This window comes from Monodon monoceros, unplaced genomic scaffold, assembly GCF_005190385.1.
Source record: "Monodon monoceros isolate NGI ecotype Baffin Bay Population unplaced genomic scaffold, NGI_Narwhal_1 Super_Scaffold_6, whole genome shotgun sequence".
In the NCBI taxonomy this organism is placed as follows: domain Eukaryota; kingdom Metazoa; phylum Chordata; class Mammalia; order Artiodactyla; family Monodontidae; genus Monodon; species Monodon monoceros.
In genome coordinates, this window is record NW_021703783.1 from 78,201,548 (window position 1) to 78,226,034 (window position 24,487).

The window sequence follows — 24,487 nt, forward strand, 5'->3', positions numbered from 1 at the left end:
TGCCTTACGTGAAACTGGGCAGTTCCTTGAGGATACCACCTTCTCCATAGCCTCCTTCAGTGGTGTGGCAACTTTTTTCCCTTTCTGTTCCACATATTTCAGCACCAGGAAATGGGTGGATGCTGTCCTTGCTCTCTGTTGCCTCGTCCAGGCCATTAATACTTCCTTCTCCAGCTAAATTGTTTGTCCTTTGAGGTTCATTTTTCTAATCTTTCCCTGTTATGTTATTGCCCTCTCATTCATTGATGATTGGAGTTCTTAGTTATAAATTTAAGGCCTTCCCCTGTTGGCACTCTTAGTAATTTTGATATCTATGTGGATGTGTCATCCAAAAACTTGGCCTCTCAGTTTCTTGACTTCTTTATCTGCAGTGACCATTTTCTTCACTCCCCTTCAGCCATATAATTCACTGATCACAGGCTGGATCCTGGCCCATGGCATTACCAGAAACAATACCAGTTTTGAAATCTTGATGTTAAACATTCTATACCACTCTTTGCCTACCTCCATCTATTCTATTTTTTGAGTTCACTACAGTTTTCTGACCTGTCAGGGCTTATCCCTTAATTCCCTAATATCCTCACTGTTTATCCCATCAGCCCCCTCTTAGGTTTGGGCCTGGATTTTTATTGCCCATTATTTAATTGCTCCTCAGTGTATATTCTTCACTCTTTAGGTCTCTCCTTATCTTGGGTGAAAGATGATTCCTTCTCTATTGCTAGGAGATGGAATAGGTATTCTTCTTGATCCCCATTGCTTCATCCAGACATTACTTCCTTTCTCCTTGCTGAAGAAATCACCCAACTGAGTTCCAATTTAAATTCATGATCATAAACCTTGGCAATTTTACTAGGTTCATTTAGTGGATGTGTAACCATTGCATTGGGGTTTGTAGGGTGTAATCAGAAAACAACTTTAGGGCTTCCCTGGTGGCGCAGTGGTTGAGAGTCCGCCTGCCGATGTAGGGGACATGGGTTCGTGCCCCGGTCCGGGAAGATCCCACATGCCGTGGAGCGGCTGGGCCCGTGAGCCATGGCCGCTGAGCCTGCACGTCCAGAGCCTGTGCTCCGCAACGGGAGAGGCCACAACAGTGAGAGGCCCGTGTACCGCAAAAAAAAAAAAAGAAAACAACTTTACTCTTTTCCTTCGTTGCCTGTTCTAAACTCTTCTCTGGGCCTGATTCTTTCCCTGGCCTTGTACAGGTTCAGAGTATCCAGGTCATTTCACTAATTAAAACGTCAGGTCCTGGGAATTCCCTGGGGGTCCAGTGGTTAAGACTTGGGCTTTCACTGTTGTGGACCCGAATTCGATCCCTGGTCAGGGAGCTAAGATACCACAAGCTGTGTGGTGTGGCCAAAGGAAAAAAAAAAGTCAAGTTCTATTTAATACGCTAAATTTCACTTATATATAATGTTCTCCTCTTCTTCAGTTGGGCCTGCCTTAGGCTTTGGAAGCCTGCAGTGGAAGAAGAGATTAAGATGGACATTGCAGGTTGTTTCCAGTTTTTTCCTGTTGTAGACAGTGCTGTGGTAAATATCCTGTGGAGGCAGAATAGTTTAGAAGTAGAGCATTGACACTGGATGTTTGAATCCCAGCTCTGGGATTCAACCTCTCTGTACCTCAGTTTCCTCATCTGTAATATGGGGATGATAATGGTATCTGCTTGATAGTCTACTCTGAGGATTAAATGTAGATTAATATGTAGAACTCTTAGGAAAGTGTTCAATAAATGTCTGTCATAAAAAGATCTTTGTGCATATATACAAATATTTCTTTTAGATGATTACATTTTTAAAATAGTGATTTCTTTTTGTACTTAATTATTTGTGAATGTCAGTAAATAAGTTGCCCTTTGGTGTAATAAAACTCATTTATCTTTGTATCTATTTTTTGCTTTTTCTTATACATTTATGATCATACAATATAAATCTTTATGGTTAATGCCACTGGTCTGATCTAATGCTGCTGTTCCCCATATTTTATTTATTTATTTTTAAATTTTTATTCATTAATTTTTTTGGCTGCATTGGGTCTTCGTTGCTGCGCGCGGGCTCTTTGGTTGTGGCAAGCGGGGGCTACTCTTCATTGGGGTGCGCAGGCTTTTTGTTGCAGTGGCTTCTCTTGTTGCAGAGCATGGGCTCTAGGTGCGTGGGCTTCAGTAGTTGTGGCACACGGGCTTCAGTAGTTGTGGCGTGCAGGCTCAGTAGTTGTGGTGCGTGGGCTTAGTTGCTCTGTGGCATATGGGATCTTCCTGGACCAGGGCTTGAACCCCTGTCCCGTACATTGGCAGGTGGATTCTTGACCACTGCACCACCAGGGAAGTCCCTCCCCATATTTTATACATAGGGACCCCTCTTACTTTTTTTATATCTATATAGAGCTGATTACGTACAGTCTATGAAAGCTTAAGATTTTTGGTTCCAATAATATGTATGTAAAAATATGTATTTTAAGATATGCTATATGCTGTGGCTTGATTAACAGAAATGATGATGAAAGTTGACAGTAACAGTAAAAATAATGTCTGTTGTTATATAATGCTTACTAGTTCAAAGCTTAATATTTGTAAGGTGCTCTCAGATCCATATCACTAATAATCCTGTCTGTTATAACCCTTTACATTTAGCATAGCAAAACCACATATTTTATATTATTAATTTCTCCCAGTAACTCTGAAATAGGTGGGGGTAAACAGTCTTATTCTGGTATAATAAATGAGACAGGTTATTTGCTAAAGATATAATAGCTAGTAAGCGGTAGAGCCAGACTTGAACCTAACTTCTTACTTTTAAGTCAGTGTATGGGAACCATAATGAGTGACTTATGTGTTCCTGGACATGAGTGGTTCTCAGAGGTGATTTAGCCCCTCAGGGGACATGTGACAGAGTTTAGAGACATTTTTGGTCGTCGTAACTGGGGAGGGAAAATGCTACTAGCATCTAGTGGATAGAGGCCAGGGAGGCTGTTAAATATCCTATAATGCACAGGACAGTCCCTCACAACAAAGAATTATCTGGCCCCAAATGTGCAGAGTGCTTACGTTGAGAAACTGTTGTACAGTGACCATTGATGACATAAGATAAAGATTGTGAAATTTTGTTTGGTAAGATTTTACTGATAAGCAGCAGGTTAACTCCATAATTCAGTTTCTTCACATCTGCAACTTTTCTTAGATTTGGGCTATAAAGCTCAATAATAACCCTACAAGCAACATATATACTCTGAATCAAGAGAAGTTTGAAGATGTGATGAGATTGAAGATTGGAACAAATCTTTCCTCCTCTTTCAAAGGAGGGCAGCTGTTCAAAGGCCTTAAATTTATTATTCTTTTCCTCACCAGTTTGTTTCCCAGGGGGTGTGCATTGGGTTTCAGTTGGGAAACAAGACAAATCTGGGCTTCTGATGAAACTGCAGAATCTTTGCACACGGTTGGATCAGGATGAGAATTTCTCCCAGAGGCTTCCACTTAATATTGAAGAGGCTAAAGACCGTCTCCGCATTCTGATGCTGCGCAAACATCCAAGGTACAGATGGTTATACTTACTTGGTGTATGAAGTCCCAGTGAGACTTAACTACTGACATCTTGAGAACATCATAGCCTTTTCTTGCTGTTGGGTAGAGGGTCTAAGAAAGAACCATTGCTTTCCTGCTCTTCCTCTCTCTTGTATTAAAAAAAAGTGTCTGCCACTGACCTTTGCATCGTACCTGCCAATTCTCTCTTGTGTGCCATTGTAGGCTCTCAAGAAATATTTCTTAAGTAGGTGAGTTGGTGAATGGTCTTTGTTAAAAGATGCAGACTTTTTACCTTGAATACATTATTTCTAATCGATTAACACAGAACAAGAGACAGAATAAATGCAGGCAACTTGTAAAAGACTGAGTCAGGAAGGATTATTTATTTAAAGGGACCCTTCTGCTGTGTTCTCTTACTTTTTGGGTATACATGTAACTCTTCTACTTCCAAGTACTTTAAGAGTTTGTTTTGTTTATTTCAATAATTAATTAATTTATTAAATAAATGCCATTATAATTATGTGCCAGGCACTGTTTTCAGCTATATCACAGTTTTCATTAGCCAAAGGGAGGCAGCAACTTAGTTGCTATCTTTGTTAAGAGTTAAGGGATTTAGTCAACAATTTGATTTCCGCCACATAGCAGCTATTTTACTTGTTCATTTAACCAACATTGAGTGTCGTGCCAGGTTCTGGGTCAAGTGCTACAAGTACAAAGATTAATAAAGCATTCCTTGTGAGTATAACAGTAAATTGGGTGAGAATTAGGTAATGGCTCTGAATTTTTTTTATTGCCCCCATGCACCTGATGATGCTGTATACTTTCATGTGTAGTAGTGGCTGAATATGGTAGTGCTTCCCCAAATTGGTAAGGGGATTCATATCAGAATATTGGGTGAGAGGAATAATTTTGGGAAAAAGCCTCCTAGTGATTACGATGGATACTCATTACGGAGGGCAAGCTCCCTTCTCTCTGGCTTCTTTCTCTTCCAGATCCCTCTGTTATCTCCCCCTCCCCTTGATAGTCACTAGTATCCATTTTCCTGGAGAAATGGGATTGAGACCACTAACCACTTCCTCTTTTCTTGATCAGTAACTTCTCCTTAGTTCTACTTTCTTTGCAAAAATAAAAATGATTCCTGTTTAGGAAAATATTGTAACCACTCTCAGGTGTATCAGATCATGGCATATAAAGTCATTTTGTTTCTCTCTCAGCATCATTTTGGTTTATGTTTTTGTAATTTTCCAGCCTGTGTATATTCCTAGAGTCTTTTTTTGTAGTGTACAGAAGTAGTGTGCCATTCAGATAATAACGCTAGTGTATAATTATGCTGTCAGGTTTTAGTTGTATTATTTTCTCCATTTGTTCTGACGAGTTTAAAAAAGTTTTTTGGAGGGACTGATTAGGAATTAGCACACAGATTCTTTGTCATTATGTGTAAACAAATTGATTTCTTGGATGGAAAAAAAGCCCACTAGTGTACCAAGTGAAAAGTAATATTATTTGCTGGTGCATTCGATTAGGTTGGGACATATGAAATTGCTAGTTTTGTAGGTAAAATGGTCAAATATTGTCATTGTTCTGTGATGCTTTCTAATGCTAACCTAAGCCCAGTTCTTGCTTGGTTTGGGTACTTAAAGACTGAATTGGAAAAATCTCATTACTTGGATAGTTCTTTTTTAGGCACTAGGAGGCTTATTTCTAATACTTATAATAAAGTATACACAGTTCTCTTTTTATAAGTCCTTTAACTTTAATATGCAGTAATTTGGGGTGGAAGGAAGGGAAAGTCTCTAATTTTCTTTTCCTTATTGGTATATTGTGAAAGGGATACCAAAGAAAAGAGAAAGAACCATGAAATAGACATCTATTTTTTAAAAAATTTTGTAAATTTTAAGAAAACACTGGTGGCATTCTCTTTTTTTTAAAGGAAGTTTAAAATAAATGTCATTAGTGACTCAATACAGTTTTTTCTTATTAAGGTCTCTGTTGATTTTGGATGATGTTTGGGATCCTTGGGTGTTAAAAGCTTTTGACAATCAGTGTCAGATTCTTCTTACAACCAGAGACAAGAGTGTTACAGATTCAGTAATGGGTAAGGATTATTAATTTGCTTTTTATAATAATTCAGTTACATTTAACTATGTGGCATACCAAATTGCTTACTATGTCTTGTGATTTCACAGGTCCTAAATATGTAGTCCCTGTGGAGAGTGGTTTAGGAAAAGAAAAAGGACTTGAAATTTTATCCCTTTTTGTTAATATGAAGAAAGCAGATTTGCCAGAACAAGCTCACAGTATTATAAAAGAATGTAAAGGTATAGTTATTTATTTTGTGTATGAGGGGGTTATAGAGATATTAATTTACCCTTTTGTAAGTTAAGCTAATGAACATAACAATTTAACACATGAACATCCAAAAACTTTACTAGAATATTTAGTATTTTAGGTTCTTCTCTGATACCCTATATGGATAGTGATATTTTGGTATTCATTCTTTAGTTAAAATAATATTTAACAAACACCCACAATATGTTATGAAAGGGGTAAGATGAAGACATGACCTCTGTTGTCAAAGAATAAAAAATGTAATGAGAGTCACAGTTTAAAATTTTTTTGGTTGGGATTTTATTTTTTTATTTTTTATTTTTTGGCTGTGCTGCGTGGCTTTTGGGATCTTAGTTCCCTGACCAGGGATTGAATTTGGGCCACCACAATGAAAGCATGGAGTCCTAACCACTGGACTGCCAGGGAATTCCCTGGTTGGGATTTTATAAAAATAATGTTCTAATTTGATAAGTAAAAACTGGTGCTGTCTTCTTAATTTGCATTTTTAAATAGTGAAGTTAAACTTTTTTATTGAATATTGCATTTTAAGAAATTATCCTGGACTTCTCTGGTGGTGCAGTAGTTAAGAATCCACCTGCCAATGTAGGGAACACGGGTTCGAGCCCTGGTGTGGGAATGTTCCACATGCTGTGGAGCAACTAAGCCCGTGCGCCACAACTACTGAGCTTGCGCTCTGTAGCCTGCGAGCCACAATTACTGAGCCCGTGTGCCACAGCTATTGAAGCCCGTGCCCCTAGAGCCTGTGCTCCACAGCAAGAGAAGCCACCGCAATGAGAAGCCTGCGCACCACAACGAAGAGTAGCCCCTGCTCGAAGCAACTAGAGAAAAGTCTGTGTGCAGCAATGAAGACCCAGTGCAGCCAAAAATAAATAAATAAATTTATTAAAAAAAAAAGTTATCCTTGACTCACTTTTGTGATATGAGTATTTTTCATTGAGTTTTTGACACTCTTAACTATGGAAACTATTAACCTTTTGTCATATTTTTTCCAACTGTTTTTCTTCTAGTTGTGTCTGCCTTTTAATTTCATTTATAGTATTTTTTTGACACACAGAAATTTAAAATTTTATATGGTCAAATCTATCAGCTCTTAAGATTATTTTTTCCATCATTGTTAATGCTTGGAAATAGTTTCTTGTTTTTCTTTCTTCCATCAAACTTGTTTTTGAGTTAATTGACTTTTAAAAAGTATCTCAACCTTAGGAAAAAATACTTGATTTGTATTCAGTATGAAGGTGATGCATGTGCATTTTGAAACACTTAAAAAGAAAAAATAGAAATTATCCATAATCTGATAATTATTAGCATCATGAGAGTATTTCTCCTAGTCTTTCAGGACATATAAAACCTTGAAAAAAATATTGAGATTATAATGGTATATATAATTTTCAGTCTTACCCTTTTTAATAGCAAATCTTGAGCATTTTCCCATGTTATTAAATATCTTTTGAAAATTTACCAGTGGCATAATATTATGATATACTTTATTCAGTCATTTCCCTGTTATTGTTTAAGATTTTTCACTATTTTAAATACTGTAATGAATATCCTTAAGTGAAATATTTCTTATTTCTAATGACTTCTTTAGAATAAGTACCTGAAGTGAATCCAAGAGTTATAAATATTTTAAAGCTTTGGATAGCATGCGGCAGAAATTCTTTCTTGAGGATAAATTGATTCTTAGTGGTAATTTGGAAATGATACTGTAATAACACTGACTTTTTTTATTTTTTAGGTTCACCTCTTGTAGTGTCTTTAATTGGTGCACTTTTACGAGATTTTCCCACCCGCTGGGAGTACTACCTCAGGCAACTTCAGAATAAGCAATTTAAGAAGATAAGGAAATCTTCATCTTATGATTATGAGGCTTTGGATGAAGCCATGTCTATAAGTGTTGAAATGCTCAGAGAAGACATCAAAGATTATTACACAGATCTTTCCATCCTTCAGAAAGATGTTAAGGTGCCTACGAAGGTAATAGAAGGACCAACAATCTTTATCATTGGGTATTGTGGCATATAACCTTTGGTTTAGTCCTAAGGATATTGTTACAGAGGATACTGGGAGGATAAAACCTGTGTACCTGAGGGTGGTGGGCTGGAGGGTGTAGAAATCCCACTGTTCTTAGTTTCCATCATGGGCTTTGGTGTTGAACTCAGATGAGTTACCTAGTTCTCAGTGGTTCTAGTGAACCTGGAGAAGCATATGACTTCTTTAGAACTCTTTTTCTTTTCTGTCTTGATGAGTATTTGAGCTTCTTATGAAATGGAGATATTATTCAGGGCTTTAATACATGATGTTTTTAATACAATTAAAAAATTATTTGTTTTGTTTATTTTTGGCTGTGTTGGGTCTTAGTTGCTTTGCGTGGGCTTTGTCTAGTTGCGGTGAGTGGGGGCTACACTTTGTTGCGGTGTGCGGGCTTCTCATTGTGGTGGCTTCTCTTGTTTTGGAGCACGGGCTCTAGGTGCGCAGGCTCAGTAGTTGTGGCGCATGGGCTTAGTTGCTCTGGGGCATGTGGGATCTTCCCGGACCAGGGCTCGAACCTCTGTCCCTTGCATTGGCAGGCGGATTCTTAACCACTGTGCCACCAGGGAAGCCCTAACACATGAGTTTTTGTCTGTTAACCTCCTGTGTGCAATCCTGGTCATTGTATATTGTGGCACATTAAATGTTTAAAATGATTCCTAGGTGTTGTGTATCCTCTGGGATATGGAAACTGAAGAAGTTGAAGACATACTGCAGGAGTTCGTTAATAAGTCTCTCTTGTTCTGTGATCGAAATGGAAAATCATTTCTTTATTATTTACATGATCTTCAAGTAGATTTCCTTACACAGAAGAATCACAGCCAGCTTCAGGTACTTGCATCTCTGTACGTTCTTTTTTTTTTTTTTAACTTTTAATTTTGAAATTATTTTAGACTTATAGAAAAGTTGCAAAATAATACAGTTTCTATGCATATACTTTCATCTAGCTTCCCCCAATGTTAACATCTTACATAACTATAATACAGTTATGAGAGCCAGAAAATTAACATTGATACAGTACTGTTAACTAATACACAGACTTTATTTGAATTTTGCCAGCTTTCCCACTAATGTCCTTTTTTGTGGTTCAGATCCAATTCTGTATTCTATATTGCATAATATCATCATGTTTCCTTAATTTCCTCAAATCTAGGAAAATTCCTTGATTTTCTTTCTTTCATGATCACTTTTGAAGAGTACTCACTAGTTATTTTGCAGAGTGTCCCTTAGTTTGGTTTTTTTTTTTTAATTAATTTATTTTTGGCTGTTTTGGGTCTTCATTGCTGCGCAGGGGCTTTCTCTAGTTGTGGAGAGGGGGGCTACTCTTTGTTGTGGTGCATGGGCTTCCCATTGCGGTGGCTTCTCTTGTTGTGGAGCACAGGTTCTAGGCACGTGAGTTTCAGTAGTTGTGGCCCGTGGGCTCTAGAGCTCAGGGTCAGTAGTTGTGGCGCATGGGCTTTGTTGTTCTGCAGCATGTGGGACCTTCCCAGACCAGGGCTTGAACCCATGTCCCCTGCATTGTCAGGCAGATTCTTTTATTTTTTATTATTATTATTTTTTGCGGTACGCGGGCCTCTCACTGTTGTGGCCTCTCCCGTTGTGGAGCACAGGCTCCGGACGCGCAGGCTCAGCAGCCATGGCTCACGGGCCCAGCTGCTCCACGGCATGTGGGGTCTTCCCGGACCGGGGCACGAACCCATGTCCCCTGCATCGGCAGGCGGACTCCCAACCACTGCGCCACCAGGGAAGCCCCTCTTAGTTTGGGTTTGTCTGATGTTTTCTCTTGACTAGAGTAAGGTTATATATTTTTGGCAATAACACCACAGAAGTGCTGTTGTGTCCTTCTCAGTGCATCATATCAGGGTGTTGACACGTCTAATCAGTGATATTAACATTGATTACTTGGTTAAAGTTTCTCAACTGTAAAGTTACTGTTTTTTTCTTTTGTAGTTAATAAGTATCTTGTGGGGAGATTCTCTGTACATTCTTAAATAGCTTTGGAAGCTGGAGTTTCTGTGATGCTTAGGTTATGAAATTGTTTCTGTCCTCTGAAATGTTTCATTTCGGTTTCAGGATCTACACAAGAAACTAATCACTCAGTTCCAGAGACATTTCCGGCTACATTGTCTTTCACCAGATCAGGAGGACTGCATGTATTGGTACAATTTTCTGGCCTATCACATGGCTAGTGCTAAAATGCACAAAGTAAGATTACTCATTTAAAAAACTATTTTCTTTTATCTCACTTTTATTTTGTCCTATGTTTAGAATTTTCTTTTATTAGTAAAAATAGGGTTATAACCTGTGTAAGTAATTTTGTTAACTGTTTTTACCTGCAGGTACCTTAGTAACTGCAGTAAATGAACCACCTAAAAATTCAGTCTCTTCATACCAGTAGCTATCCTTTGTGGACCATATGGATTTGTTTTTAAGTTCTGAGAGGAAATGGAAAGTGGGAAAGTATATTCATTCATTCAGCAAATATTTATGGAGTGCCTGTTGTGTACTGGTGGTCTTCTTCATTATGAAGGATATACCACAGGCACAAAGTCCCTGCTTTCATTGAGCTTACATTCTGGGGGGAGATTGACACGGGACAAATAAATTTATCATATGTTACCGGGGTAGTAAGTGCTCAGAAGAAGAAAAAAGTGTGTAAGGAGAAAGGAAGTGATGATTTGGCATTGAGTCATCATGATTTGCTGATGGATTTGATGTACATTGTAAGAAAAAGAGAAGAGTCAAAGATGACTCCAAGCTTGTGCAGTTCAAAGATTGGAGTTGCCATGAACTGAGTTTGGGATAGCTGTGGGTCAAACAAGTATTTTACCAGGAGTGAAGGGAAGGTTAGGAACTCATTTGGAATATATTAAGTCTGGTGTACACATTAAGACATCTGACTGGATATATTTAGCATATAGTTGGATATATGAATCTGGATTTCTGGGGAAAACTATGGACTAAAGATAAAACTTGGGAATCATCAGCACATAGGTATTTGAAGTTATGACTACCAATTAACTACTCACAATGTTAACATTTTAGAAAACCGTATATACTTTGAGAAAAGGGAACCCTCTTGCACTGCTGGTGGGCATGTAAATTGATACAGCCACTATGGAGAACAGTATGGAGGTTCCTTAAAAAACTAAAAATAGAACTACCGTATGACCCAGCAATCCCACTACTGGGCATATACCCTGAGAAAACCATAATTCAAAAAGAGTCATGTACCACAATGTTCATTGCAGTTCTATTTACAATAGCCAGGACATGGAAGCAACCTAAGTGTCCATCGACAGATGAATGGATAAAGAAGATGTGGCACATATATACAATGGAATATTACTCAGCCATAAAAAGAAACAAAATTGAGTTATTTTTAGTGAGGTGGACAGACCTAGAGTCTGTCATACAGAGTGAAGTAAGTCAGAAAGAGAAAAACAAATACCGTATACTAACACATATATATGGAATCTAAGAAAAAAAAAAAAGGTCATGAAGAACCTAGGGGCAAGATGGGAATAAAGATGCAGACCTACTAGAGAATGGACTTGAGGACACGGGGAGGGGGAAGGGTAAGCTGGGACAAAGTGAGAGAGTGGCATGGACATATATATACTACCAAATGCAAAATAGATAGCTAGTGGGAAGCAGCCGCATAGCACAGGGAAATCAGCTCTGTGCTTTGTGACCACTTGGGTGGGATAGGGAGGGTGGGAGGGAGAGAGACGCAAGTGGGAAGAGATACGGGGATATATGCATATGTATAGCTGATTGACTTTGTTGTAAAGCAGAAATACACCATTGTAAAGCAGTTATACTGCAGTAAAGATGTTAAAAAAAACCCATATATACTTTGAATAATTTTTCAGCCTTATGTACTTTAATCTCTTGGTTACATACAGTTTACGTTTAATAATCTACATTGGAATGACAGTATTCCAATAAATATCTGTGCTCTGATTTACTTAGCTGAACTTTAATTGTTGAACACTTAGGTTGTTTTCATTTTTTTTTTTTCTTTTTTACTCTTATGATGCTGTAATGAAATTCTTGTTTGTCTTCACACCTGTATTATTTCCTTTGGAAATTTCTTGAAGTGGAATTATTGGGTCAATGCATCTTTTAAAAACTTTTGATATGTATGGTAGTGTGACAGGATTCAGTTCCTTTCATTTTTTTTAACCTTTTTTTTCCTGATTTTTAAAGATAGTAGTTTACTTTCATTGGAAAAATTGAGGAAAACACTAAGTGAAGAAAATGAAGATCACAACCATTGCTAATGCTTTTTTTTTTTTTTTTTTGGTACGCGGGCCTCTCACTGTTGTGGCCTCTCCTGTTGTGGAGCACAGGCTCCGGACGTGCAGGCTCAGCGGCCATGGCTCATGGGCCCAGCCGCTCCGCGGCATGTGGGATCTTCCCAGACCAGGGCACAAACCCGTGTCCCCTGCATCGGCAGGCGGACTCTCAACCACTGCGCCACCAGGGAAGCCCGCTAATGCTTTTATGTGTAGTTTTCCAGATCATTTTGCTGCTCAGATACACACACCTGTTCTTTAAAACCAGAATGGGATCATGATAGAAATATAGTCTTATATCTTGTTTTTTCTACTTAATTGTAGTTCAGGGTTATCTTTCTATGTCAGTTTATATATAATAGATTGACATAATTTTTAAAGCTGCATACTATTTAATTGTATAGGTACATTATGATTGGTCAGTTGGTTGGTGGATGGTCAGATTGCTTAAGCACACTTGTCTGACTTATTATTTTAGGGCACATAAGTGTAATTCTGGGTCAATGATGTGTACAGTCCGAATTTTAATACAGATTGCTAAAGTGTCCTCTAGAAGGGTGCTCTGATTTACATCACTACCAGCAGTGTATGAGGGTGTTCATTTCCTCTGATTCTAGCTAACATTTTTATCATTCCTTTTAGTCTTTAGAAATCTGATGTTAAAAGATAGTAAATCTTCGTTGTTTCTCTTTGATTACTGGTGAGAGTTTTGGCTATTTGTGCTTTTTATTTTGTGAATTGGCTCTCATCCATTGATTGCCTTTGCCTGTTTTTCTGTTGGAGTGTTTATCTGTTTCTTACTCTTTTATTAAAATTTTTTATAAAAATATTAAGCCTTCATCTATCATACATTTGTAAATAAATTTTTTTCCTGGTTTATTTTTTGTCTTAAATGTTATTTATATTGTTTTTTACTATATTGAACATCTGAGTTTTTATGTAGTTAAATGCACCACTATTTTTCTTTTCGGTATTTTGCTTTGGGGTCATGTTTATAAAAATTTCCTTAACCCCAGGGTTACAAAAATAGTAAATATCTGTATCTTCTAGTATTTTTTTTAAATTAAATTAAATTTATTTATTTTATTTTTGGCTGCTTTTTTTTGGGTCTTCCTTGCTGTACGAGGGCTTTCTCTAGTTGCGGTGAGCGGGTGCTACTCTTCGTTGTGGTGCGTGGGCTTCGCATTGCAGTGGCTTCTCTTGTTGGGAGCACAGGCTCAAGGCACGTGGGACTCAGTAGTTGTGGCTCGCGGGCTCTAGAGCGCAGGCTCAGTAGTTGTGGCGCATGGGCTTAGTTGTTCTGCGGCATGTGGGATCTTCCTGGACCAGGGCTCGAACCTGTGTCCCCTGCATTGGCAGGTGGATTCTTAACCATTGCGCCACCAGGGCAGCCCTCTTCTAGTATTTTTTGAAGTTTCTATTTTATATTTAAGTCTGAAAAATCCATCTGAAATTTATTTTGAATTAAGGTGTGAGGTCCATTTTTTGTTTCTTTGGAACTATTAATGATATGTTCCTTTTTGTCCTTAAATTCTAGGCATCTGCTAAGTTTCTCTCATTAGTGTTAGGATAATGATGGTAGATTTAAAATTCTTTGATCTCTTTAACAGTGCTCCTGATCTTTTTTTTTTTTTTTTTTTTAAGGAACTGTGTGCTTTAATGTTTTCCCTGGATTGGATTAAAGCAAAAACGGAGCTCGTAGGCCCTGCTCATCTGATTCATGAATTTGTGGAATACAGGCATATGTTGGATGAAAAGGTATATATTATTATGAAAAATAAGTCCTTAAAGGACATCTCATTTTGACATTTAATTCTAGGTTTAATAGTGGGGATGAACAAAATAGCAGAGGTGAAGAGCGATAATTTCCTTACTTAATCTTTGATTATTCTAATTATTTTGCTTCCTCTCCTGCTGTGGATAGGATTGAGGTTTGAAAGCTGGGGAAGTAAAGTGTTCAGTGTTTTTTTTAGGAAAGGGAATGTGTTAAGAAGGTAACACTTAGATAATGAGATTTTTTTTTTTTTACCCTATGTTTAAAAGTCTGAAGAGGATCACTATGTATTTGTTACCTAATGGTTGGCTATTTAATTTTAGCTCGTATAGAGAATATTTAAGCTTTTAAAGTGACAAAATCACAGAAACAAAAAAATGTCAGATTTGGGCTCTGGTTACATTTCTAAGAGATTTCATTTTGTTCATAGGATGGTGCAGTCTGTGAGAATTTCCAGGAGTTTTTATCTTTAAATGGACATCTTCTTGGACGACAGCCATTTCCTAATATTGTACAACTGGGCCTCTGTGAACTGGAAACTTCAGAAGTTTATCAGCAAGCTAAGCTGAAGGCCAAGCAGGAGGTCGATAACGGAATGCTTTACGTGGAATGGATGTAAGTAGGTTAGGAGAGAAACCAAAGGGAACAGCACTAACTGTGTCATTATTTTTCAGGTAGTGAATAAGTTCACTCCAGGAAGACTTAACTACTTTGGATAGGGCTTAAACTTTTAATGAGCATTCTTACTTATTGAAAAGTTCTAGAGAAGTAACCATAGGAGAAATACATATTTTCAGAGTCCATAAAAATAGATGCTTGCCTATAAGATGACTTTTGACAAGTCATCCTAAATATTAATATAAATGCTTCACTTATTGTAATACAGTATAGTAGCAAAGAGCATTGTTTTTGAAGCTACAAACCTAGGTTTGAGACTCAGTTCTAAAACCTAAGAGTTTTGTGATTTTGAACAAGTTACAGGTTACTCTTCTTTCTCATACGTGAAATAGAGATAACAATCCTTTGAGCTAAGTGCTGTTTTTGTGAAGATTTAAATCAGATATTGGATATAAAGTGATGAGCACTTTGCCTTGCATATAGCCCATATTAAACTTCCACTGAATCCTGATTCTTCTAGCTCCTAAGAGGCCATTCAGTTGTGTTCTTATCTTAATCTTATCAATTTGGAAAAAGGAAAGGGTAAGACTGCTATCTTTTTAATGCCTATTATATACTGTATGCTCACATACATTGTTCATTTTATCTTCAAAACAACCTTATAACGTAAATATTATTTGCCCTACTTTACAAATGAGAAAATTGAGGCACAGAGTGGTTGAGACTTGACTGAGCTCACGTGGCTTGCTGAATGTGATTTAAACTGTGGGTCTGGCTTTATTTTCATGCTCCTTTTGGTAATAAGTATGAATGGTCGTCTTTTCACATATATAATTTATATATAAATTGACCTCCTGGTTGATATCGTCTGTGATCTATATAGCCCTGGACCTTCTTTCCAAATAATTCAGGTTGCCATAGGTGGTTTCCCTAATTCAGTTTAGTTCAATAAATATTTGAGTTTCTCTACTGTGCTAAAGCACTGTTACTAGGTGCTAAGGCTCTCCCCAAGGAGCTTACAATCTACTAGTGAAGAAAGAAGTTTAAACAGATAATTATAATGTGATAAATGCAACAGAAGTAATGTATAAAATAGAGGTAAAACTGAGAAGTGGGTAAGTTAGCTTGGATGGATGAGGGATTCTGGTAAGGTTCCGTAAAGGAGAGAGTTAAAAAAATTTAATTAAAAATTAAATTAAAAAAATTTAAAATTTATTTTATTTTACTTTTTGGCCGCACCATGCAACCTGTGGGATCTTAGTTCCCTGACCAAGCATTGAACCCGGGCCCACGGCAGTGAAAGTGCCAAGTCCTAAACACTGGACCACCAGGGAATTCCTCAAAAAATTAAATTTTAATTTTTCATTGATTTTATTTTTGTTTTAAAGCAATCCATGTTCCTGATTTTTTTTTTTTAAATCAGTGTTAGGGGGATGTAAAATGAAAAGTCAGAGACTCTTCATGTTCCCCTACCTTCTCACTTCCCAGAGTTCACCATTCTTTAACATTTTTTTGGGAAGAGGTTTCACTCTCCCTGGAAGCAGCCACCTAATTAATTGAGATCTGTCTGTATTCTAGAACACTTGTTTACTCAATATCATAGCATTGTGTCATTTTACGGTGGTTTTCTGTTTACTTGTTTTTTTCCATAATTTCTATCCATTCTGTAGTATAGAACGTTTGGAGGTTAAAATAACAGACTCTGGCTCTAGACCGCTTGGGCTTGAATCCCAGCTCTGCTATTTTTTAGTTGTGTATCATTAGGAGAAAGTTATTCAACTTATCTTGCCTAGTGGTACTATTCATAGCATTGTTGTGAGGATTAAATGAGTGTGTGTGTATACACAAACATACACACCTACATAGGTTGCTTAGAACAGTACCTAGATCATAGAAAGTGCTCAATGAATGTTAGTTGTTGTTTTTAAGAATAAATAGCATTTAGGGAATTCCCTGGTGGTCCAGTGGTTAGGATTCTGTGCTCTCACTGCCGAGGGCCTGGGTTCTATCCCTGTTTGGGGAACTAAGATCCTGCAAGCCATGTGGTGTGGCCCAAAAAAAAAAAAAAAAAGATTAAAAAAGAAAAGGATAGGGCTTCCTTGGTGCAGTGGTTAAGGATCTGCCTGCCAATGCAGGGGACACGGGTTCTAGCCCTGGTCTGGGAAGATCCCACATGCTGCGGAGCGACTAAGCCTGTGCGCCACAGCACTGAGCCTGTGCTCTAGAGTCCGTGAGCCACAACTGCTGAAACCCGCGTGCCACAACTACTGAAGCCCGTGCATCTAGAGCCTGTGCGCCACAACAAGAGAAGCCACCGCGATGAGAAGCCTGCGCACCACAACGAAGAGTAGCCCCTGCTCGCCACAACTAGAGAAAGCCCGCATGCAGCAGCGAAGACCCAATGCAGCCAAAAATAAAATAAAAATAGATAAAAATAAATAAATTTATTTTAAAAAAAGAAAAGGATAAATAGCATTTAGCATTTTGCCTGGTCCATGTAGTTGATATTCAAGAGAAATTTGTAGAAGATCGACTGAATTCATGTTTTAGTTAGTGATTAAAATAGAATTGTGATACTTGGTCTGATAATCAGATGGGCATTGGTTTAGTTCTTGTTCTCTTTTGAACGTTGAGTTTGTTATTTTTACTTTTTCTTGCTGGTTTTTTTTTTCCGCTTCATCAACTGCATTTCAACCTGTGATGTTCTCTCATAGGATGGTTAGTCATTAATAGCTGTATCTTTTTAACTGGGTTTGACCAGGTCATATTCAAAGAATGCTTTATTTTTCAGTACTAGAAAGCTTTTTTTTTTCTTCTGTAGAAAGTTTAGGTTGGTATAAACGTAATTTGAGTTTCATCTTTTAAAGAAATCATTCATGCATTCGTTTGTTATTTATCTAATACTTTTTGGCCACATGCCCATCATTGTGACAGGTCACTTTCCGAGCTTTGAGGAATTGAGTAGACAGATCGGGGGACATATTTTCTTAATCTGATTCTCTAAACTTTGCCAGTAGCTTACCTGTTTATCCTCCAGATTCTCATCACTCTAGTTTTTATAGTTGTTTGTTTTATCAATTCTAGTGAAGTTTAATACTTTCTAGGCAAGGTTTAAGTCTGATCTACCTTTGTGTTCCCTTTTTTCATTTGGTCTGTTTTGTGTGTGATACCTGTTCAGAGCAGGTATCATTGCTCACATTTTACATATGAGGAAAAGGAAACTTACTAGGTTAAGTAATTTGCATAAGTTTACACACCTAATAAGTAGTAGAAGCAGGGTTGCCCTTTAGGTTTTTCTGACGCCTAACCTTTTCCTCTTAAGATAAGCATGATACCACTTAACATATTTACTCACAGTGACTGGGGTGTATGTATGTGGAATTCTGACACTGTTCTAATACTTTCCCCATTTTAAGTATACATCACATTCCTTTACCCTTTTGCCATTGTGAAATAATATCTTTACTAGTGCAATACTTAGTATTTAGTAGATTAAGACACAAAGAAAATGACATTACTTTTTTTTCTCTATATCTGAATAATTGTAGTTAGAGAAGAATGGTTTTAAAGTGCACATCATAATGGTGGGTGTAGTGTCATACTTTAGTTAGAAAATGAGCTTCATTTTGCTATAGCTCTTTCCTTTTGAAAAAGATGGAGATTTTTTTGAGATTATTCTCTTATAATGTTTTCTCTGCACATGTTGTTATTAATGTATTAGAGGAAAAGAAAAACTGACATGTATTTGATTAACTAGATTTCTTCCAACTCAGTGATATTTGTAGTACATGACAGGTTGCTTGATATAGCGTAGCATTTATCTTAAAATGCTGCTTTTGTTATATTATGCTTTTTTTCCTCAGGTGATGTGTGCTGTCATTTACATATTGGTAATTTAATTTTAAGAGTTTTGTGTTTTTTGGAACATAACTATGTTAAAAGACAGTTTATTACTGAAAGAAAATAATTACTTTTACTCTTGTTTATTGGATTTCTGTTCATTTTTTCCCTTATATTTAGAAACAAAGAAAACATCAAGAATCTCTCCCGCTTGGTCGTCCGCCCCCATACAGATGCTGTGTACCATGCTTGCTTTTCTGAGGATGGTCAAAGAATAGCTTCTTGTGGAGCTGATAAAAACTTGCAGGTAAACCTATCTCTTGAGAAAAATTCAGAGTCATGCACCTAATACTGTGCATATTAGAATATACTTAAATTCTAAAATTTAAGAAAATTGCACATTAGGAATAGAGAAATGTTCAGATCTCTTGAACATTTTATGAAAGCTTTCTCTATAGATTTAAAAGATATGGTGGTGTATTTTCATAATTCTAAACTTGCCAAGTGACATAGAAGTGCCTTTTACCCTAGCAGTCAGTTCTTGTCATCCATGTGACAGCTAAGGGTAATGAGGAAATGATAACTGTTAAAAGACATAAGGACTTCATAGCACAGTGAACAGGACTCTGATTAAAAAACAGTGACTGTGGGGCTTCCCTGGTGGCGCAGTGGTTGAGATTCCTTCTGCCGATGCAGGGGACACTGGTTCGTGCCCCGGTCCGGGAAGATCCCACATGCCGCGGAGCAGCTGCGCCCGTGAGCCATGGCCGCTGAGCCTGTGCGTCCAGACCTTGTTGTTCCGCAATGGGAGAGGCCACAACAGTGAGAGGCCCGCGTACCGCAAAACAAAAACAAAAACAAAACAGTGACTGTGTAAAATACCTATTTTATCATAGGCTCGGGCATAGATTTCTGACTGTAAATAGGAATTGGACTAGATTATTTCCTTAGGCGCTTGAAGGAATTTTAATTTCTCATTTGTTTTCAGAAAACATGAATGAGTGCTTTTCTTTAAATTGGTACTCAACCTTTTGATTTTGAAGGAAACAAAAACTAGTTAAAACATTTAAATTTAAGATTGCAAGATTATGATTGTAAGCCTTATTTCTATATGTGTACTTTATTACTACTTTTATTAATTTTGGCTTTTGAGCACAGAAAGCATATTGAATGAAGTGTTTTCTACTGATTGTTAAGAATTTGCCAAACTGTTCTCAAGAACTGAAGCTACTGTCAGCTCTACTGATTGATTGCTGCACTATGCGGCAGGTGGGATCTTACTTCTCTGACCAGGGATTGATCCCGGGCCCCCTGCAGTGGGAGCGCGGAGTCTTAACCACTGGACCACCAGGGAAGTTCCTTTTTTCTTTTTTTTTTGGGGGGGGGGCAGGATGATTTTCTTTTTATGTTAAGGCATACGAATTCTGACAGAAATTCTCATTTTTACAGTGATATTGCCAAGGTTCATTTCTGTTGCAAAATAACAGTGATAAAGATCTTTTAAAGAAATATTTTTATTGAATGATGGCCCATGGTTAAATAGGTATAGTAAAAAGATTTTATTGTTGCTTATATAGGTTTTCAAAGCTGAAACAGGAGAGAAACTTCTAGAAATCAAGGCTCATGAGGATGAAGTGCTTTGCTGTGCATTCTCTGCAGATGACAGATTTATAGCAACCTGCTCAGTGGATAAAAAAGTGAAGGTAGGGTAATATTTTCCTCTTGAGTTGTAATCACCACAGAATTTATTTTCTTTTTCTGTAATAGAGGGACTAGAGTAAGTAGAGTTAAAGGACTCTTGCCTATTGATCTACTTACTAACTTGAGGCAAACCAGTTTTATCCATTGTAAATTAATTCTGTCTAAAACTTTTTATTTTTAAGCACAAGCAAAAATGCCTAGGTTGATTAGCCTAGGAAACACAGCTGATATTTATATTTATCAGGCAGCTGGGAAACATAATTTCAGATTAATGAATTTGCCTGACACTTATTGACAGGTCTGTGGGTTAAATATCAGTTGAAATCTCTAAGTGTACTGTGGTCGGAAGTGTTGCTGCACAAAATTATTGTCTGAGATCGATTCCTGTTGTAAAATATATAATTTGTGAAATGCAACCCAGATTTTTTTTACCTTTATGAGCTGGCTTACATTCAATGCAAAACTAGATGAATAAACATACTAACAATCAGGTTACTAGTCTACAAAGTAAACAGAGAAGAGAAAACTCACAGGGTAATTTTTATCTTTGTTAATTATTCTTTTTTTAGTTTCTTGTCCCTAAATTTGGCTTTTAGCCAGAGTATTTTTATGGAATTTAAGAGAAAGTGAAGTCTAGGGGAATATTTTATTTGATAAATGGAGGGGAGACCTCATTTTGGGCTTTTTTCAAAAGGGGTGTGGAATGCTGAATCTGTTTAGGTGGGGTGGGCCTTAGTGGACCTGGGAGCAAGAAAGTTGGCTTGAGAGTTTTTGTGGAGTTTGCATCTACTTGAAGAGGACCCCGGAGTGTCCAGACTAAATTGAGACTTCGGAAAAATCTTCTTGATAGATTGGACTCTCTACGTGGCTTTACAACCAACCAGTTAATTCACTCTATAACCTCTATTCTGAGTCAGACTTGGAGCTGGCCATTCTGTGGTGTTCCAGAGTTAGAGCTATGTGGCTCAAGTTTCTATTTGTAAGAAATTTAAAGCAAGAGGCAGAAATACTTATTACAGAACTTTAAAATAAACTCTTTGGATCTCTGGAGAGTGCTTTGATAAGATAAAAGAAAATGCTATGGGAGGGACATTAGTATCTCTAAAAGTCCAAAAGCCCAGTGAAAATTCATTAGGTAATTTATTTCTTTTGTTTGTTTGATGAAACAGACTACTTACATAGTAACTAGGAAAATGATTACTTTTTACTGAGAACACTGCATGAGGCTTTATACTACACACTTTCTTATATTACATTATCAATTTCTCACTACAATTGCAAAGTAAGTGTTGATCCCATTTTAGAGGTGAGGAAACAGGTTCAGAGATGAAGTCATTTGCCCAGGCTCATATTAACTAATGCCTGATGGTACCAGGGTTGAAAGCTAGGTTTCCCTCAGAATCTAAAGCCTTTATTTTTTTTCACTGAGCCATTTGCCTTTACTTATTTATTAGTACCTTGAAGTCAGCAGAACACTTATCAAATTCTTTGTCATTTGACACCATGCATTGTGTAAGATGGGTACAAGTATCCCCATTTTACAGAGGGGGGAACTGAAATGCAGGTAAATTAAGGACTTGACTAGGGACACACAACTTATAAGTGGTAGAGCCAGGTCTTAGATTGGCTCTGATTAATTTTTCTGATCTGAAGTCCATTATTCCATCCCTTTTATAGCACTTTTCTGCCTGCTGTCAAGTCATATGAACATGTGAAATCTTGCCCTTGAAAAGTGTAATGGTTTACATTACTTGCAGGTAGACTTGCAGGTAATTTAAAAAAAAACATTCTGGCAAAATGCTGACATAATTTAGGGAAGGGAGAGGTATTCATTAGTATCATGTCTGGGAAAATCTGCAAAACAGCTCACATTTGCTTTGCCTTTCTGTTTTCTCTTTGAAACTAAGGGGTACTTGTAAATTTTATTTTCTCTATTCTCTCTAGATTTGGAATTCTACGTCTGGGGAACTAGTACATACCTATGACGAGCACTCAGAGCAAGTCAATTGCTGCCACTTCACCAACAACAGTAATCACCTTCTCTTATCCACTGGTTCAGATGACTGCTTCCTCAAAGTAAGTGTGGATAATGAGAATTATGTAGATAAATTTGATAGATACACCACAACATCTCCTTTTTTTTCCCATATATTGTATTAATCAGGGATCTTTTGGTTGCAGGGGTAGAAACTTTCATATTAGCTTAAGCAACAACAACAACAACAAATATATTATTGGCTCTTGTAACTGAAAAGTCTAGAAGGAGTGTGGCTTCAGGCATAGCTGATTCCAGATGCCTAAAATACGTTCTCAGGCTCTAACCCCCGCCCTCCATCTCTAGACTCTGTTTCCCTTTTTGTTGATTCAGGCATTACTCTTTCTGTGCAGCAGATTTGGCTATCCTTAGCTCCAGGCTTACATGGATATTACAGCTCATAATCACAGAGGAAGGGAAACTCACTCTTTCCCAGGTCCCATAGTTTTCTCATAGAGAAAACTCTAGTTGACATGGTTTGGGTTACATGCGCATTTCAGAATAACCCTAGCAGTCAGTAGGACGGAATCCTTCAATTGGCCAGGGGTCACAGGTTTTAGCCATGTAGAAATGGGACGAATAGGTGAGGTCAGCTCCACTTGAATTATGACTGGGGCTTGATTCAAGATTCGAAAGAGAGGGTCTGTTATCAGAAAGAGGAGGGAAAAAATGTACTGATAGGAAAAGAAAAAAATTTAAACCAAACTAAAACCAGAAATAGATATTCGTTCCACATGTGTTTGATAATTTTTTTAAGATAAATTTATTTATTTTATTTATTTATTTTTGTCTGTGTTGGGTTTTCGTTGCTGCATGTGGGGGCTACTCTTCATTGCAGTCTGTGGGCTTCTCATTGTGGTGGCTTCTCTTGTTGCGGAGCACAGGCTCTAGGCGTACGGGCTTCAGTAGTTGTGGCACGCAGGCTCAGTAGTTGTGGCTCGTGGGCTCTAGAGTGCAAGCTCAGTAGTTGTGGCGCACAGGCTTAGTTGCTTCGCGGCATGTGGGATCTTCCCGGACCAGGGCTTGAACCTGTGTCCCCTGCATTGGCAGGCAGATTCTTAACCACTGTACCACCAGGGAAACCTGGTCAACAGTTTTGAATAAGGACAAGTTTTACTTTAAGACTGGTCATTCCACACTTGCATTTCCATGAGGACTATTAGGACTTACTTCTTGTGCTTTTTTTTTTTTTTTTTTAAATCTGATTTTATTGTATTCTTTCAAGTCCTGGATCCTATGTCCTATGCAAGGGTTCTATTCTCTTATTTTTATAAACTTTAAGTTCTTTTTTTTAAAAAAATTATTTATTTATTTCTTTGGCTGTGTTGGGTCTTTGTTGCTGTGCGTGGGCTTTCTCCAGTTATGGCGAGCAGGGGCTACTCTTCATTGAGGTGCGCGGGCTTCTCATTGCGGTGGCTTCTCTTGTTGCAGAGCACGGGCTCTAGGGTGTGTGGGCTTCAGTATTTGTGGCTCGTGGGCTCTAGAGTGCAGGCTCAGTAGTTGTGGTGTACAGGCTTATTTGGTTCGCGGCATGTGGGATCTTCCAGGACCAGGGCTTGAACCCATGTCCCCCACATTGGCAGATGGATTCTTAACTACTGCGCCACCAGGGAAGTCACACATCTTGTGCTTTTTTTTTTTTAAATTTTGGCTGCGTTGGGTCTTTGTTGCTGTGCACAGGCTTTATCTAGTTGCAGAGGGCGGGGGCTGCTCTTTGGTGCATGTGCGGGCTTCCCATTGCGGTGGCTTCTCTCCTTGCGGAGCACAGGCTCTAGGCGTGTGGGCTTCAGTAGTTGTGGTGCATGGGCTCAGTAGTTGTGGCTTGCAGGCTCTAGAGCCCAGGCTCAGTAGTTGTGGCGTACAGGCTTAGTTGCTGTGTGGCATGTGGGATCTTCCTGGACCAGGGCTCGAACCCGTGTCCCCTGCATTGGCAGGCGGATTCTTAACCACTGCGCCTCCAGGGAAGCCCTTCTTGTGCTTTTTGAACTGAGAGAAGCCAATGAAAAGATGTAAATTTGATGCTGCTCCCATGTAATTTGCATTATCTGCAGAATGGGGTTTATCTGGGACTGGGATAAAAGAAGCTAGGGATGGAGTTGGACATAAAGAACAGGACTTAACTCACTGATCATTTCCAAAGGATTTTTATTAAGATTAATTTTGGGAGGTAAATGATTTCTTCTGTGTTTAATCTAATTTGCATAAATCCCCCTTGCCCATTTTATTTACGTTTTTTATACTTTTCAAACATACCCCAAAGGAGAGAGGATAGTAACTCTCGTGGTGTCCATCGTCTAGCTCCAACAATTGTCAACATTTGCCAGTTG

At 38.0% G+C, this 24,487-nt stretch overlaps 1 protein-coding gene across 11 annotated transcripts in view; it reads left to right on the plus strand.

Moving 5' to 3' along the window:
• Nucleotides 1-24,487, plus strand: part of APAF1 (apoptotic peptidase activating factor 1) — a 109,361-nt gene that overhangs the window by 21,864 nt on the left and 63,010 nt on the right. For 10 of the 11 annotated variants that reach the window (XR_003791006.1, XR_003791005.1, XR_003791004.1 and 7 more), the window contains exons 5-15: nucleotides 3,341-3,524; nucleotides 5,497-5,609; nucleotides 5,701-5,832; nucleotides 7,599-7,837; nucleotides 8,555-8,722; nucleotides 9,965-10,096; nucleotides 13,837-13,950; nucleotides 14,397-14,581; nucleotides 18,605-18,731; nucleotides 20,002-20,127; nucleotides 22,070-22,201. Coding sequence is in view for 2 of the 11 variants with exons in the window: in XM_029204307.1 (XP_029060140.1) it covers nucleotides 3,341-3,524; nucleotides 5,497-5,609; nucleotides 5,701-5,832; nucleotides 7,599-7,837; nucleotides 8,555-8,722; nucleotides 9,965-10,096; nucleotides 13,837-13,950; nucleotides 14,397-14,581; nucleotides 18,605-18,731; nucleotides 20,002-20,127; nucleotides 22,070-22,201 (1,652 nt within the window). In the remaining 9 variants the exon portion in view is untranslated. Of the gene's footprint in view, nucleotides 1-3,340; nucleotides 3,525-5,496; nucleotides 5,610-5,700; nucleotides 5,833-7,598; nucleotides 7,838-8,554; nucleotides 8,737-9,964; nucleotides 10,097-13,836; nucleotides 13,951-14,396; nucleotides 14,582-18,604; nucleotides 18,732-20,001; nucleotides 20,128-22,069; nucleotides 22,202-24,487 lie in introns of those variants that run through there. The other variant, XR_003791009.1, reaches the window with a different exon arrangement.